This window comes from Camellia sinensis, chromosome 15, assembly GCF_055761805.1.
Source record: "Camellia sinensis isolate YWXY chromosome 15, ASM5576180v1, whole genome shotgun sequence".
NCBI lineage: Eukaryota > Viridiplantae > Streptophyta > Magnoliopsida > Ericales > Theaceae > Camellia > Camellia sinensis.
This window is the reverse complement of record NC_138975.1, coordinates 134,363,518-134,381,411: the sequence shown is the minus strand read 5'-3', so window position 1 is coordinate 134,381,411 and position 17,894 is coordinate 134,363,518. Positions and strand designations below refer to the sequence as shown.

Below are 17,894 nucleotides of genomic sequence, written 5' to 3'. Positions count from 1 at the left end.
GAACTTAGAATCTCTGTCAAATACAATGGATACTGGCACACTGTGCAATCTCACAATCTCATTCATATAAATGTTAGCTAACTTATTTGCATTGTAAAAAGTTTTAATAGGTAGAAAATGAGCAGATTTAGTCAAACAATCAACTATGACACAGAAAGAGTCCATACCTTGAGAGAAGTGAGGCAATCCCACAATGAAGTCCATGGTAATGTGCTCCCATTTCCATTCCGGTATTGGAAGCGGCTGAAGTAATCCAGCAGGTCGTTGATGTTCGGCTTTAACTTGTTGGCAATGTAAACATCTAGTCACATAATCAGCAATGCTCTTCTTCATTCCAGGCCACAAAAAATTCTGTTTCAAGTCTTGATACATCTTTATATTCCCCAGATGCATGGCAAAGTTGGAGTTGTGGGCTTCAGTCATAACATGTTTCCTCAATTCAGAATGGTCTGGTACACAAAATTTACCCTGAAATTTCAACACATTATTTTCCAACAAAAATCCTGGTCTCGGTTTTAAGTCAAATTCATCCATAATCTTTTTCAGAAATTCATCTTGCAGTTGTTTCTCTCTAATCTCTTCAATGATTACAGGCTGAGTAAAAATGGCGGCTAGAATTCCACTTTGTTCACGTAACACAATTTAAATCTCATTTCTCTCCAAGTCTGACATCAACTCCTTCTGACCGTTGAGCAAACATGACAAATGTCCCATTGACTTCCGACTCAAAGCATCTGCCACTGTATTAGCTTTCCCTGGATGGTACAAAATCTACAAATCATAGTCTTTAATGAATTCGAGCCATCTCCTCTATCTCATGTTCAATTCCTTTTAAGTATAGAAATATTTTAAACTTTTGTGATCGGTATACACTTCGCAAGTTATGCCGTACAGATAATGACGCCAGATTTTCAAAGCAAAGACCACAGCAGCGAGTTCAAGGTCGTGGGTCAAATAGTTCTTTTCATGTGGTCGGAGTTATTGCGAGGCATAAGCAATCACTCTACCATTTTGCATTAGTACACATCCCAAACCTTTATATGAAGTATCACTATAAATTTAGAATCTATCAGTACCATTAGACAAAGTTAAGATCGGTACAGTTACTAACCTGGTCTTCAGCTTTTGGAAGGCGTCTCCCTTTGTTCGTTTTCAATCAAATGGTGCATTTTTCTGAGTCAATTGTGTCAATGGCAAAACAAGTTTAGAGAAGTCTTTCACAAATCTGCGGTAGTAACCTGCAAGCCCCAGAAAACTTCTAACTTTAGATACATTAGTTGGCCTTGGCCAGTCTACAATGGCTTTAATTTTCTGTGGGTCTACTGATATACTATCCTTGTCAATTACATGTCCTAGAAATGCTACGCTGTCAAGCCAAAATTCACATTTGGACAATTTTGCATGCAACTTTTTTTCTCTCAAAATCTGTAAAAGCAGTTCTCAGGTGATGTTCATGTTCTTCCCTGCTTTTGAAGTAAATCAAGATATTATCAATAAACACAACAAATTCATCAAATTCATTAGGTCTATAAAAGTCGCAGGTGTATTCAATACTCCAAATGACATGACTAAAAATTCATAATACTCGTATCTAGTTTGGAAAGCGGTTTTCTCAATGTTTTCTGCCTTAACCTTCATTTGATGATAGCCCGATCTAAGGTCAATTTTGAAAAATACATAGGCTCCCTGAAGTTGGTCAAACAAATCATCTATTCAGGGAATGGATATTTATTCTTGATAGTTACTCGATTCAATTCCCAGTAATCTATACATAACCTTAGGGACCCATTCTTCTTCTTAACAAACAAAACTGGAGCACCCCAAGGTGAAGTGCTCGGGCGGATGTATTTCTTGTCTAACAAATCTTGTAATTGAGTTTTCAATTCTTTCAATTCAGAGGTTGACATGCAGTATGGGGTTTTAGAAATTAGCTGTGTCCTGAGTATTACATCAATGGTGAATTCGATTTTTCTATCAATTAAAGCCCCAGGCAATTCATTCGGAAACACATCGGGAAATTCACAAACAACAGGGATGGTTTCCACATTAGCACTATCAGAAGATATAGTCAATACACAACACAAGTAGCCCCGACACCCTTTTCTCAACAACTTCCTGGCTTTCATAAATGAAATCAAGTATGGCGAAGGAACTACCCCATTTCCAACGAACACAAACTCAAGCACACCAGGTGGTCGAAACACAACAATTTTATTCACACAATCAATAGTTGCATAATACTTTGTTAACCAATCCATACCAAGTATATAGTCAAAATGATCAAGACCCAATGGTAGTAAATCAACATATAATGTAATATCACCAATCACAATGTCACATGCTGAATACACATATGCGCATATCATCGAACCTCTAGATGGTGTAGAGACAGATAATAAATAATTCATAGGCTGTAGTGGTCTAGTTAATTTTCGGGAAAAAACTTGCAACACAAAAGAGTGCGTAGAACCAGAATCTATCAACATGTAGGCATTCTGAGCACAGATAGAAATCATACATGACACTACTAACTCAATGTTCTGTACATCACCAGGTACTAGTGCAAATACTTGACCTTGCCTCAAAGGTTCTTTCCCGGTATTGGTTCTCTCATTCGTTCTTGGTGCATGAGCAGATCCGGCAGAATTTGTTGCGAGTCAGGTAGCATTGTCGAATCTCATCGGATAGTCTCTAATGATGTGGCCAGTCTTGCCACACCAAAAACATGCACCAGATGCACGGTAACACATGCTCTTATGCTTCCTTCCACATTCTGGACAAACTGACATAGACCCACTATTTTGGCTTGAACTGCTTGAAGATCTGGTATTTTGCTTTTTGTTTATAAAGAATGAGCGGCCCTTCCGAAAGTTGGATCTAGATCTTTTAACTCTTCATTCAGTTGTTGTTGGGGCCTTGCTTTGTTTCATCGCTGCTAAGGTAGCTTCTGACATCAATGCTCTATCTAATACTTCTACATAGGTAGGCAACTTTAAGACGCCAACTCGGTCAAACACTTTTAACGTCAAAACTCCTTTAAATTTTCGTGCCTTTTTGTAATCGGTATGCACCATGTATGGAGCAAACCTGGCCAATTCAGTGAACTTGGCTTCATACTTTGCTATTGACATATTGCCCAGCTTGAGTTCTTGAAATTCTGAAACTTTTTGATTGTGAAAACACTAAGGGAAATATTTGTCGTAGAAGATCTCCTTGAATTGAACCCATGACATGTTTCCATTGTCGTTTCGAATTAACAGCCACCATCTTCGAGATTCATCCTTTAGGGTATAGGTGGCTAAAAGCACTTTCTGAGTCGTGAAGCAAGGGAACACTTCAAATAACTTTTCCATTTCAAGTAGCCATGTTTCTGCCCTCAACGGTTTAATACCACCAAAGAAAGTTGGTGGTTTCATTTTCATGAACTTTTGGGTTAAGTTGATTATGTCATTATTATCCGGTTCAATTTGCACCGGTGGAGACGGATGGGGCAAAGGTTGTTGTCTCTATTGTTGCATCATTGCTTCACTCAAAGCTGCAAGCATCTGTTCCATTCGATTCGTTCGGGCCTCAAAGGATTCAGTGGCAACATTACTTCTTGTATTTTCCATTGCTATAGGTAAACAAGATAATAATAAACATGGGCATAATAGCCTTGTTCTATGTGTTCTATTTTAAATCAATTTGCTTTATATGTGTTTACATTAGTTCAGTTTAGTTCGTGCAAGTTCTCATAATTCACACACCCACACATGCAGATAGAATGCCCCTAATTCTTTTCTAGGACATCCTATAGCTCATATGGACTCGTGTGTGCGATAGAACACCTGCTCTGATACTACTTTATCACGACCCAAACCCGCCCTTATAGGTTTAGCGTCGTAACCAGCCAATAATCCTTAGATTACCAAAGGCCTCTGAACAGATTTTGACATGGTAAGGGGCTGCGGAAGCAAATATAGGAACATACATAGTCCATAGAGCTGTGCAAACATACATGGAACTGAAATTCAAAACCTTATTTACGTATATGTGACGTCATAAATACAGTAGTCTTGCATCACATATTCATGGCAATACAACAAAATGAAGCTAGTCCATCGTACAGATCAACAAAAAACAAAATAGCAAAACATTCTTGGCATGGGTCACAAAACTTAACTTTTCAAATAGGAACCTCCCTGGGAGGCATAGTGGTTGGCTAGCCCAAAACTCTCCAGGCAATAGCTTAGGCTTAGTCACGCGCCCGCTCACCTACATACATAATATAAATAGTAAGTAAAAGCTCCGTGAATAATAAAAAAGTAAAGGGTTGAATGAATAATGTCCCATAATACTTTAGAAAACAGAAACAGATTCACATTCATATTGTTGTTCGAATCGTATACAAAAATTAGAGTTCATGCTTGATCATATGGGGTATATCCAATAGCGCTAACAGATCAATTACAGAGCATTAAGGGTCATACTTGTCAGTTCCATAAAAGAACCTCCGATACCGGGAACAGATAACATGCTTAAGCCATGATATTGTTACCCCCTCGGGCGAGGGCCATGAGACCACGGTATTATTACCCTCGAGCAAGGGCCTTGTGCTTATAGACCACGGTATGGTTACCCTCAGGCTAAGGCCTTGTGCTAAGGATACCACGAGTACTTGTTAGAAATTGGACATTCATTCATTGTACAAAATATAATATTTCATAAAATAGATCTTATTTCATCATACAGACAATAAATAAAGTTGAACATAGCTTTATTCAGTTATTACTCACAGATGGCTTCACTTGCAGAACAGGCAGAGCAGACGAATCAGATAACTTGTGGCGCGTGACCTACATAAACATAACAGACACACATATAATGAAACACACACTCGGAATTCGTTAACTTATTATATTTTGTTCCTAGTGTGTTTCTAGTCCTTATCCTTATCATTATGTCTTAAATATGGCCTAGGAATGCCTAGGATGCCAAAATGCCCTTGAAAACCCTTAGGCAAATATGCTAAAAACAGGGGCCTTGCTCGAGCGCAACTTCCTTCGCTCGAGCGGATGGTCAAAAATGTGAGTAGTCGCTCGAGCGGTCTATAAAATTTGTAAAAGTACTAGTTGTGTGAATTCTCTGCTCAACAGTCGCTCGAGCGTAAGACTAAGGTACTCGTTTGAGCGCAACTCTTGTCATTTGAGCAGTCTGCAAAACATGTGAACTTCTAGGACCATGCATTTTATGCTCAAGCCAACTTTTGGTCGCTCGAGCGGAGGTGCAAAACATAGAGGGGTCGCTCGAGCGCTGGTTCTGTCGCTCAAGTGGAGAGGCAGAATCTGGAATTTCCAGATTGCTCTTCCAAGTTCAAAACTCAAATTCAAAGTTGCAAATCATAGTCTTTTGGGCCAAAAACTTGAGGAAACTTGAGGAAACACTTGTAAACGGATAAAACATGGTGAATTCAAAATCATTTCACAAAATCATGGCCTAAAAGCTTGCTAATTGTGCAAAACAACACTCAATTCTTTGAAAACATAACATGCATGCTTTATCTTGACTTCAAAGTTCTCAAAACATGATCAATTGATATGAAATGGTATTAAACTAGATGAATTCTCAAAATAAAGGTAAGATGGACACATGTATGAGAGAATTCTTTGAAATCAAACTCAAATTGTGCTCAAATGGACACGCATGCATGGTATGATCTATATTCCTTCATTTCTAGTTCAATTCTCATGTGAATTTACCTATCTCCCTTGATTCTATGCATTACCCAACTAAACTATAAAGCTAAAGGCTAGAATTCTTACCTAAGGTTCTCAATTCCTTAAGGTTTATCTTGAGTAATTCTCCAAGCCTCCTAGTAATGTCCTCCATTTCCTTCTTGAATTCAACTCCCACCCTCTAATTCTCTCCCTCTCTTGTTTGAAGTCTCTAGAGTGAAGGAACAAGAGTGTAAATGTAGTCTAGAGTATACATGAGCCTTATATAGGCCCCATTAAGTTGACTCAATTAATCTTGGCTTTAACCATTCAATGGGCATTAATTATTCTGATTTAATTTGTTCCGAATCGAAATTCAATTGAACCTATCATAATGTTCTAAACATTCCAAATAACATATATACCAAGTCGATTTCATGATCGGATACCAATAAGGCCTTCAATTCGCAGAGTAAAGCGGAAACACAAACAGATATTTCTACGGCAGAGAGATATAAACACAATAATACAATATACATGTAATTAACTCAAGATTTCATTTTAATTACTTATTAGGCATACTTAATCATGGCTTAACAGTTAATCATGGGTTAGGGTTATTATAAAAGTGTTGTGATTAGTTGAGAAGGTAGGCCTATAATTTTATATCAGGTGATTGAGGAACATAAAGGAGCACGGTGTATGATGATTAGTCTTGAAGTATGAATACGTGACATTCTCAGAATATTAAATAGTTTTTTCTAATTGAGGCTTCCCAATTTCATCCCAATGACATGTCTAAGACCCATGTGAAATGGTCTTATACTCCTCTCTCTCTCTCTCTCTCTAAAAAAATGTTTCATCCATCCACATTCCTTCCCAATGATATGACAAATAATATCAACAAGTCAACTCTCTTTAAACTTTTCTCTCTTCTTTCAAAATTATTTGCATATCATTGGGGGAGTTTTTTTTTTTTAGGGGGAAATTGAGATGATGGAGCAATGCTCTCTCTCTCTCATCTTTAATCTCCTCTAATTTCACATTATCAAAATGAAATTGCCGAGGCAAATTAAAGAGATGAATCATTTTTCAATGCCCAAATACTAATAGCGAAAAAGGTGTATGTTTTAAGAACAATGTTAGGATCGCTATGCAACCCCTTATTAATATTATGGGTTTGACAGGGCCTACGCTGTCTATTGGGCCTAATATAGGGGTTTGCTACATACCGGGCCAGCATTGGCACAAACTAATGCAAAGTAGTAAAGCATGATTGACTAGGGTAGGTATCGTGTTGGGCTCTGTTCGTATCGTGTTATCTTGGATTCATGTCAGAATTACTTTAATGCTAATCTGATTTGTTTATTATTTTGTGTTATCGTTTTGTATCATTTTCAATTTGTATCTGGTTCATGTCGTGTTAACGTGTCATGTCAAAAAAATTTATTATTAATTAAAAATATCAAACGTATGAAAAAAAATTAAAAAAAATTCACAAGTTAAATTTAATGAAACTAGTCTCTATTAAATGAAATTATTTATAAAAATATTTGATTTCAACTTAGTTTTATTTTCTTAATTTATAAAAATTATATTTTATTATTATATTTGTTACTAGATTAACTTAAATAATAGACAAAAAAATACATTCAATTCAATTAAAAGCAAAAACAAAACCAATATTAAACTTAAAATTGCATTTTACATACTTTTTAATAGATTGGATGTAATTACGTAAGAGATTAAAAAATGTAATGATACTCTTTAGTAAAAATAATATTAAAATGTGTAACTGATTCTTCATTGTACGGGTTATTCATATCAATTTGGTGTTATATAAATTTAACACTAATTTGACCTGTTTAATATTCGTGTTATCGAGTCATGTCACATTCGTGCTCGTGTCAGGAAATGGTCAATCCTAACCAGGTAATTCATATACGGTTCGAGTCGTATTATCTTATCGTGTCTTAAATTCTCACCCTTAACACCAAAAATATATATTTATCATTTCAATCATGAAATTGTAATAATAATAATAATTAAAAAAATTAAAAAATAATGAAGATTGTGTTTCACAACATGTAACAGACATTGTAACCATATAATAACTTGATTACGTATTTAGTGTAAAGGGTATAAATTTGAATTTTTTTTTATAAAAAAAAGTGTAAATATGATAAATTAAAATGTAGAGGTAAAACTAAGTCTAAAATTGAGAACCTATGACTCAAAAATACCATAGTTTTTTTTTTTAAGAACATAAAATTCTTTGCAAATAATTCTTGCAAATGGTAGTTTAAGTAGTGTTTAACAATGATTTATATATTATGTATAATTAATTAGATAGTCAAATTATTGTTAAAAAAAAGTTCCAAATGTGTTGCAATGATTTATTGCATTATTGCGGAGATTCCTATCCCAAGATGAAAATGGGAGTTTGGGCCATGCTCATATCTTGATTGAGTTAGAGGTTAATCATATTGTGGCAACTTTACGTGAGACGGAGTTTTGTTTTTTGGGAGTAATAGTGGAAAAATTGACAGATAAGTCACCTTTACTGCTACTCTACAGAATCGTACATGAGATTTTCACTTCATAGGACTCCTCGTTCAATTCTTTCAAAGTCATTGGATCCTTTTCCTCATTCGAGAATCTCCTCCTTTCTGCCTCTCCGTCCTGATAGGACCCATTTAGTCATGTTTTCATGTTCCAATTGAATACTTTCCATATTTATTTTTGATTCTTCTCAAAGGAGAAGATTATTCTCTTTACCAAACATATGCGGCTCCAATCATGATCTTATAATAAGAATAAGAGATCTTTCTCGATCAATCCCTTTAACCCTCACTCTTCGAGAATCAGAAAGATCATTTTCATGTTTGAATTTGTTTGGTTTTAGGTTAGGTTTATCTTTTTTAGCAGTATTTTTTGTTCACTTTTTCATCTTTAGTGTTTTTTTTTTTTTTTTTTGAATTTTAGGTCTGTTAGACTTGACTGAACTAAAAAAATAATAAAAATATAAAATTTTTCTTTTAAAAAAGGGATTAAAAAAAAAGTTGATTTATTTTTGCCTTTTTTTTTTTGGTATTTACTGTCAATAATTTTTTGTTTTTGTTTTTGTTTTTTTTTTTACTTTTTACATCCTTTTAAATTAGATAAACTTGAAAAGTAAAAACTTTTTATATAGTTTTTTTTAAAGTAATTTTTTTTTTGTGAAGTAACTTTTTTTATCAGTTATCCAATAGATTCGACTGACTTTGATATAACATAGCCAACCCCACATGCAGCCCTAGTTAAAATATTATTTTTCACATTGTTTATTTCACTACTAAAATCTTAGTTTTTTGCGACGGTAAAATGCCGTCGCTAATACTCCTAATGCTGTCGCAAAAAAAATTTTGTGACGACAAATGACCTTTTGCGACGGCAAGAGGGGAGTCGCAACTGGGGACGTTGCAAAAGAGTTTTTGCAATAGCATTTTTGCCTTTTGCGACGGTACTTTGCAGTCGCTAATAATGTTTGAAATTCCTTTACTTTTTTGTGACGACACTATTTTACCGTCGCTAAAAATGTTATTTGAGATGGCAAAAAATATCGATGCTAATAATCTTTTTTTTTACAACGGTGTGACGCCGTCGCAAAAAGTATTAAAAAAATATAAAAATTTCTATTTTGCGACAGTGTACTTCTGTTGCAAAAAGTTTTTAAAAAATAATAAAATTTCTATTTTAAATAATAAAATTTCTATTTTTTCCGACAGTTTAGTGCCGTCACAAAAAGTAAAACCTATAACAAAATCGATAAAAATATTAAAATTTTCTTTTGTTTTTACGATGGTGCAGTGTCGTCGCAAAAAAGAAAAAAACATCCTACGATAAAATTATTAAAAATATTAAAATTTCTTCATAATAATATAAAAATTCCTATATAAAAATAACAATTTATCCATAATAAAATATTCTTCCATTCATAATTACACATCAACAAAATTATCCCACTACATAATATTTCATAATACATATATAATGTTTAAATACATGATTTTGTTCATAATTCAAAATAACATAAACCAAAATTAAATGTTTCTCATCATTCTTCGTAGATAACAAAAACAAAAATTAGCCAGATTCTCCACAGACATGCATTCCACAAGAAGCACACTCCTATATGGGAAATATCTGAAAAATAAAAATAAAAATAATTAATGACAATATAATTATGTGTTAATGTTAATTACAAAAAAACATAAAAATTTAACTACTATAACATCAAATACAATATTTTTTTTGTTAGTCATCAAATCCCACATGGATAATTAAACATCTCAATCAAATACAAAAATAAAAATTTAACTACTATCTCAATCAAATAGACATTCATTCCATCAAAACTGCCAAGCAACTTCTTACAAACTTCAAAACCACCGTAAAAGCTACAATGACTTCACAGACTTCCATGACAAAGCAAAATCCAACCAGAATTGGGTTCAGTACATATATTTTTAATAAGTAACATGGAAGTTTTATTTTAGCCGAGTGTATTCTAATTTTTGGCCTAATTCTTCTTTTGATGATCGATTCAACCTTATATTTCAACTCACCAACAAGTTTAGTGATGAGCGTAACGGCCCTATTGTTCTAATGGAGAAAAAAAACCTAAGATTAGCTTTCCAGAAAATTTCCAAATGAACCAAATAAAAAGGCATCAAGGAAGTTTCACTTGTATATACTAAATGTGTGTATACATATATATGAACTCTCCAGATAAAGGTCCTCTCTCTCTTTAACCTAATCAAACAAAATCTTTAATGATAACTATTTAACACAACCACATAATCCATGCCTTCAAAAGAGTGCCCTTTTTATCCCCAAGTACACCACATTTTTCTTTTTTTTTTTGATCAGCTTTGTCCCCAAATGCACCACATCAATCAAAGAGGAGCAACATTCCAATTCTTGTTGCTTAGCTTACCAAAAAACACCTTTTTCACCCACTAATAACTTCTGCTAACATTCGGGACAACCCCCATAAAGCCTCAGAATCAAGGCCCACAGATGGCTAGCAATACAAAAGCATACCAAGTTGAAAATTGAAATCCACTGTGAAAATAAAAAATAAGATTTGAACAACTTCCTAGTAAGTGATAGTAATACAAAATAAACAATAAAACATAATTCTACCTCTGTTTCATAGGTTGCCTTGCATTGTAAATTGAAATCCACTGTGTGGCAGGAACTCCTAGATGAACCTTCTTCTTAGGGAGCCCATCCTCATCCTCCTCAATATTTAATCTACTTCACTTTTGACCAACTTGATATATAATCTACCAATGATTACACAAACAGGATTTGTTAATAGCAAGGTACACAAGAAACGGAATCATAGTCATAAATTCAAAGATCACCAGAATCACCTTTTGAGCACCATCAGTGTTTATTGGCCTTATAGCAGGATTTGGTCCAATCAGTCCCTCGAACAGGGAGATTTGCTTGGAATAGTTAGGCTCTTCATCAAATTTCATGTTAATCACAATTTCAAGAAATTGTTTTAGTGGTGCAGGGCAGAAGCAGCACATCATTTCAGGACACGTTGCCATCTTCTTGATATTAGAGGTCTCTATCGAGAGAATTGGCCATTAACTAAAGTATTTTATTGCTATCTAAAGTTAGGATTATGGTTACTTTAACAATCTGGACCCACCAACCAAAGATTAAAAAAGAGAAAAAGTGAAGACCTTGTTACTAATATACAATGATTCAAAAAGATGTAAAATCTTTAACCATTCTACAACTGTAGATCACATTGTAACCAGTTAATCATGAACTACAAAAGCATGATTCCCCAGATATGTTACTTAGAAAGTATTTATAAAGTGTCTTTCAAAGGGAATTATTTGAATATAACATGCAAAATTGATGGTACAATAAAATAAAGTACAGAGAAGGAAAAGTTGTTAAAATAACAATCAAACTGTAAGATCTCACTATTAGCAATTTAGCATTATTCAAATTACATCAATAAACTCTAGTTTATGAGATTCAAAGCAAACAACCACAAACTTCAATCTGGATATTAAAATAACAAAGCAACCAATCACATCCCAATGTTTGGCATTACGGATAATTATTGTGATTCAAAAAGATTAATTCTATATCAGCAAAATCACTCATTAACAAAACCAAGCAGTCATAGAGACCTAATCAAGTTGTTTGAAGTTGACCAAGTGAATCTATACTATCTACAGTATTATATAAAGCACACAACTCATAAGATTTTGAAGGTTTGTTAAGCTATTATTTTTTCTTCCAAAAGTACACATATTGTTAAACAGTTATCAATTTCAATCCATTTTCCTCATTTAACAAATCACCAAAAAATGTATACATAAAATTGCAAACACATCACATTTGCACTTATTCTTCCAAAAATACACACATATTGTTAAACAGTTATCAATTTCAATCCATTTTCTACATTTAACAAATCACACAAAAAATTGAGATGTAAAATTAGATATAATTTATGTTAAATTACAAATGCATCACATTTGCACCGACAAGTTAGTTTTTAAAAAAGTTACTAGACCCCATCAAGTACTCTGCCAAAAAGAAAAATTGATAACAAAAATAATAAAAATACAAAGCAAAACAAGCTATATGGCTAGAAGAAACCAACAGTGTGACACCAATGAACAACCCGACAATCAAACAGTCAATTTTTCTCAAAAACCCAGATCATAACAAGCCATTATCAAACAGATCTACCAAATTGACACCCAAAACACATAGCTGCATCAAGATCTAAACATTATCATTAAAAAACAAAAACCCAGATTAAAAAACAAAAACCCAAATAGAAGGAAGACTCATAAAGCAATCATCGTCAATGGTGAAGATATACTTCTTCTTAGAACCCATATACCCAAAGCAGCGACAAGCAGAGTCCTTGAAGGAAATGCAAGAAGCCTTAGGACCCAAAATCCTGTTAATATCGTTACGATTATAGAGCTCGTAATCGAACCCATCAGGGACCTTGATGGTCTTCGAAGGGTCACCGTCCTGGACAATGATTCTCTCGATCATCCGGATGGTTTTCAAACTCTTCAAACCTCGCCAAGGGAGTCTCTTCGCTCAAATGCATGTTAGTATTCAAGGATTTGTATACCAGACGGGGAGGCGAGGAGGCTTCGAAGGGTCTAGAAGGGGAGAGAAGAAATGAGAAACTACTCGCCGCCGTCTGCAACCGCTCGCCGGAGAGAGAGAGAGAGAGAGAGAGAGAAAGAACCCTAAGAAGTGATTAGGGATTTTTGGTTTTTGAGATTGGGGATTTTGGGTTTTGGGGGGGGATTTTGGTTGAAGAGGTTGGGGATTTTGGGTTTTGGGGGGGCGGAAGGGAGAACCCGATTGGGGATTTTGGGTTTTTGGGCGGAGGGGGAGGGGGGAACGGGAATGGAAAACAAGAAACAGATTGGGGATTTTGGGTTTTGGGGGAGGGGGGAGCGGGAATGGAAAGAGGGAGGGGAGGAACCGGGCGGGAATGAGAATTTTTTTTTTTTTTAATTTCCATCACAAATAAATATTTAAATAATAAATCGGTTTTTTTTTTTCACAATGACAACAAAATTTATTTTTTGTTAAAATAATTTTTTTTATAGTTAATGAATTTATTTATTTATTTTTTATTTTCTTTTAGTTATTAAAGTTAAAAATTTATTTGTTTCATTTTATTTTAATGAATAAAAAATTATTATTATTATTTTTATTTGGTAGAAGTAGGGATAATATTTTAATGAAAAATATTTTCCATTAAAATAAAGTTAATTTTTTGTGGTCAATGAAAAATATTTTTTTGCAGCTCATTTTTTTTTTTTGTTACTAAAAATCAAGAACTAATTTTTTATGGTAGAGGATAGGGAGTGGCAGTAGTGGTGAAGGTGGTAGATAAGAGGTGATAGTGGTGGTGGTGGTAGTGGTAGCGAAGGAGATTAGTGGTGAAGTTGTGGTAGTGGTAGAGGAGGTAGAGTAGCGGTGGTGGTGGAGAGGTAATGGTAGTAGTAGTGGTGGTAGTGGAGTAATGGCGATGGCGGTAGTAATGATAGTCGTAGAGGTAGAGTGGCAACAGTAGTAGTAGTGGAATGGCGTTTGTAGTAGTGGTGAATGTGGTAGAGGAGATGGGTGGTGAGAGACAGATAGAGAAGAGAGAGAGAGAGAGACAAAGATAGAGTGATGAGTGAGAGAGAGACAAAGTGGTCTCTAAAAGTGCATTTTCTTGTAGTGGAGCGCTCGGTAAATAGAGATGATGAGAGGGAGAGAGTGAGCAAGGTGAACACAATGAAGGAGAGAGTGAGCAACAGCAATCTCTGCCGTCGTAAATACTCTATTTTTTTGCGACAACAAGTTGTGTCGTCTTAAAAAGTCATATTTTTTGCAACGGCAAGTTGTGCCGTCTCAAAAAGTCACTTTTTGCGACGGCAAATGTGCCGTCGCAAAAAGTTCCGTCTCTTATGCCCACTTTTCTTGTAGTGTTTTCATAAATAAATACGTTGAATCAGAAAATATGTGGTTGGGAGAAACAAGAGCTAAGGCCAAGTCTTGGTTTCATTAGTACGATTGTGGTTCCAATAGGCCTGGCGTTAAGCATTTGAAATTACTTGGTTATGCAAAGCTAATAATATTCAAAATGGGAGTTTATTTTCATTTTTAATTACTATCAACAAAACAAAATAGTTGACCGGTTTTTGCTATTGACAAAAATAATAAATTTGTAATTAAATTTGATTATATGAGAATTTTTTTTAAAAACCCAAATATAATTATATATCTAACTTATTCTTAAAGATATGACAAGGGAAAGTTATTAAGCGACAATATAGAGTAAAATCACAACAAGTGACATATAGAATAGATAGAAACTAATTAAGCTCTCATACTCAATCTCACGTTTGACAAAATTTGAACCCTCAATCCCTAGCTTTTCAACTTTTATTTGGTTTCTCAAATTGGCTTGACATTTCTCCATCGACTTGAAAATAAAATTTTAAAGGGTAAATTATACTTTATCCTTCTAAATCATTCTCCAATGTCACTTGATCCCCCTTGCAACCCCCTTTCATCTATCTTTTTTTTCTCAATTTAGTCCTTTATGACAAAAATATGTTTCTAACTATATGGTAAATTATAATTTACCTCGTTGAACTATCATTTAATATCACTTTACCCACTTAACAAAACAATGTTACATTTTTAACAATCTTGAACTATTAATTTGTATCAATGTAAATTTTCTGTTAAGGATTCATTACATAGATAGATACAAAATTGACTTGTGACTTGCACATGACATCTCAAATATTACACAGAATACTTAAAATAGCATTATTGTTTTTTTTCCTCCTTTTGTCCTACTCAAAGCAGCAATAATTGGCCATAATGTAGATAGCTATGGTTGTTTTTGATGTAGGCAAGACAAATAAAGGATAGAGAGATAAAAATAAATGGATATAGAAGAATACGATCTTCAAAATTTGAAATACCATGTGTAAGTCATATATCAATTCTTTATTAATTTATGCATCGGATCCTTGATGGAAGATTTACATAATTTCGGTGACAAAGTGTAACATCTATTAATTGAGAATTTAGAGTGATATTGTGTGGGTGTTGATTTTTGATCTCACAACCAAAAGGAGAACTTAGCTGGAGAGCACCGGCAGAATAGATTAAGCCCGAACAACCTATCACAAAAATATAAGAATTTGGCAGTGGTTCGTCTATCTGGGGACACTCTGACACTCAAGTCAGTAATCAAATATCTCTCAAATATAGCAAATTGTACTTAAACTCACAAGAAAGAACTTACTGCTCACAGTATGTCACACATGAAAGCATACTTTAGGCCCATGGGGGTGCCCTGCTTATATAGCCAGCATTGACCTGATCCCTGTTGAAGCCTCACTTCAGTGGACTGATGCTCAATGCTCATTCTGGACTCTCAGCTAGATAGGGATAAACTCCGTAAGAGCTTTATCTTTATCCAGGCTGAGATCCTCCATTGTTCTAGGACTCTTGTCTCTTATCCGCTTATCTCGGATTCCGGTATCTTCGCAGATAACCTCAGCCTATTCGAAATTACCTCGGCGCATAACCAGTCCACGTGGCACCTCGGCTGACATTTTGGTGTCACCTTGGCCACATGCTATTATTCACAAAATATGTCCCCATAACGTCCCGAAACTGCCCCCTAGGTTCTATTACCTCGGCAACCTGAGGAAATGAAGCCTACACCGTTCGTTCAGATTCATTTATCCTTCTGACCGAGACCATGGCTCGTCGGTTTCACATAACCAGGACTCAACTGTCCATCTTTATTAATGGCCAAGAACCAAGTACTAAGTTATTTAAGTTCCTTGACTAAGCCGAGGTTTTTACTTTGTTAAATCAAAAACTCCAAGAGTTTTATCTGCGTATAAGGTGTCACACACGGTTTTCTCAATCATTTCCGCCACGCGTCCTTTTCTCATTGATTCGTACTTGACACGCGCCATCAGATCGCGTTGTTTCTGCGCACGCCGCCTAACAAGCACGTCATCCAAGGCATTTTAATTATGTTTTGCCGTTTTTTCGTGTTTTAACAAAAACTCTTTCTCTCTCTTTGTCTTTTTACTTCGCATTCTCGCACTCTCTCTCAAAGTTTTCTTTGTCTACAAATTTTTCCCTAAACCTCCATTACCTTTTTTTCGAGCTTTCTGTGATCATCTAACTACCATTTCCGGTGAGCTTTTTACTATCAGGCTCTAGACAATACCATCGTTGGACTCCGACGATCCTCATTCTGGTGTACTTTCTGTTGGCTCCACTCGGTAAGTCCTCAGTTTCCATATATTCCACTCCATATCTATTTGCTGGGGAAGTTACATCTAGTTTCGTAGTTGTACTTTGTTTAGTATGAGACATTCTCTATTCTTGAATCTGTCTTGTTCCTTGAACTTTCGCCATTGTATTTGCTTGTGATTTGTGCACATTGCTTTTATATACTCGTATTGTATTTGTAATTCATGTTCTTGGACTGTCATCTGTATGGCTAAGCTCGTCTTTGACACATTGTACTGGTCACTTTGAATAACTGGCACTGCTCGTGCCATATCTATATTTCTTCCTACATGTTTGCTTTGTTCAATTCTTGAATTTTGTTTGCCTTTGTTGCTTTTGACTCTAAATCTTACTCCTTTTTCTATTTTTCTTGTTGTATTTTCAGATTTTTCCCTCAATTCTTATTTTTGTGTAGACTTAAAATTAGCTTTCGTCTAGAAACCAAATACTTAGAAGAAACTAAAGCAAACTTCCCTTAGATCTGAAAAAACCTTAGCCCCAGTGCTAGTTTAGGTTTTAATCGAGGCATTCAAACCTATATCCATCACTCTGTTGCCCAACCCTTCTTGCCGAGGTAATGGGTATGTTCAGATGGACGGTAGTCACCCCAAAAAAGCTCGAGTACTTTAGGAGATAGTTTTCTATCTCTGCCGACGTCTAGATTAGATTAGCTGGGAATGAGGACTCTATCATACCAGATGGAGACTCCATACCCTTCCCCGTTGTGACCTTTATAGAATGCAGACTTCGGCTTCTCTTAGACATTTTCTTTAGAGAAATCCTTTACTACTATAAACTCAACCCTATGCAGCTAGCCATCAATGGTATAATTGTTTTGTCCCGCCGAGAAAATGCTAGGATAACATTATCCGACATTCAGTATTGTTATACCATGTGTGGCCTAAAGTCTGAAAAATGCTACATTTACTACCTGAAACCCAGATCCACTACATATAAAATCATAACCGACTTCCCAGACTCCAACAAGGGTGCTGGAGATGATTACCTCATCGTTTCGGGCAACTGGGAGTTTGCTGCCGATGATGATCTTCATTTCTTCCCTCTGCGCCGATCTGTGTTTTAAAGAGGGTGATGGTAAGAACTGAGTCATCCTTTTAATCCTATTTCTATTAAGACTTGTCAACTCATATTTCTTTTTCTGAATGTCTTTCCCTTCTTGTTCTTTTTTGCAGTTCTTCCCCAACCGGCAAAGGACTTTTGAGAAACTTTTTTCCCCAGCAAGGACTTGAAAAAGTTGCTGGGCCTGCTTATTGACTAGCGCTGTCAAGACCTAGACCCAGACCCAGCCCTATAGATTTAGCGTTG

General features: G+C 35.1%; 1 protein-coding gene and 1 long non-coding RNA gene across 2 annotated transcripts; both read right to left on the bottom strand.

Annotated features, from left to right (window-relative positions):
• Nucleotides 1-642: 642 nt before the first annotated feature.
• On the bottom strand, nucleotides 643-2,366 carry LOC145813304 (uncharacterized). Its single transcript, XM_082908596.1, has 2 exons — nucleotides 1,820-2,366; nucleotides 643-755 (listed from the first exon to the last, which is right to left on the bottom strand). Exons 1-2 carry the CDS (start codon nucleotides 2,364-2,366, stop codon nucleotides 643-645), a joined length of 660 nt encoding a protein of 219 aa, XP_082764722.1.
• Nucleotides 2,367-9,640: 7,274 nt separating this feature from the next.
• LOC114311785 (uncharacterized) lies at nucleotides 9,641-11,019 on the bottom strand. Its single transcript, XR_014356881.1, has 2 exons — nucleotides 10,881-11,019; nucleotides 9,641-9,878 (listed from the first exon to the last, which is right to left on the bottom strand). It is a non-coding gene; the product is annotated as an uncharacterized LOC114311785 (long non-coding RNA).
• Nucleotides 11,020-17,894: the final 6,875 nt, after the last annotated feature.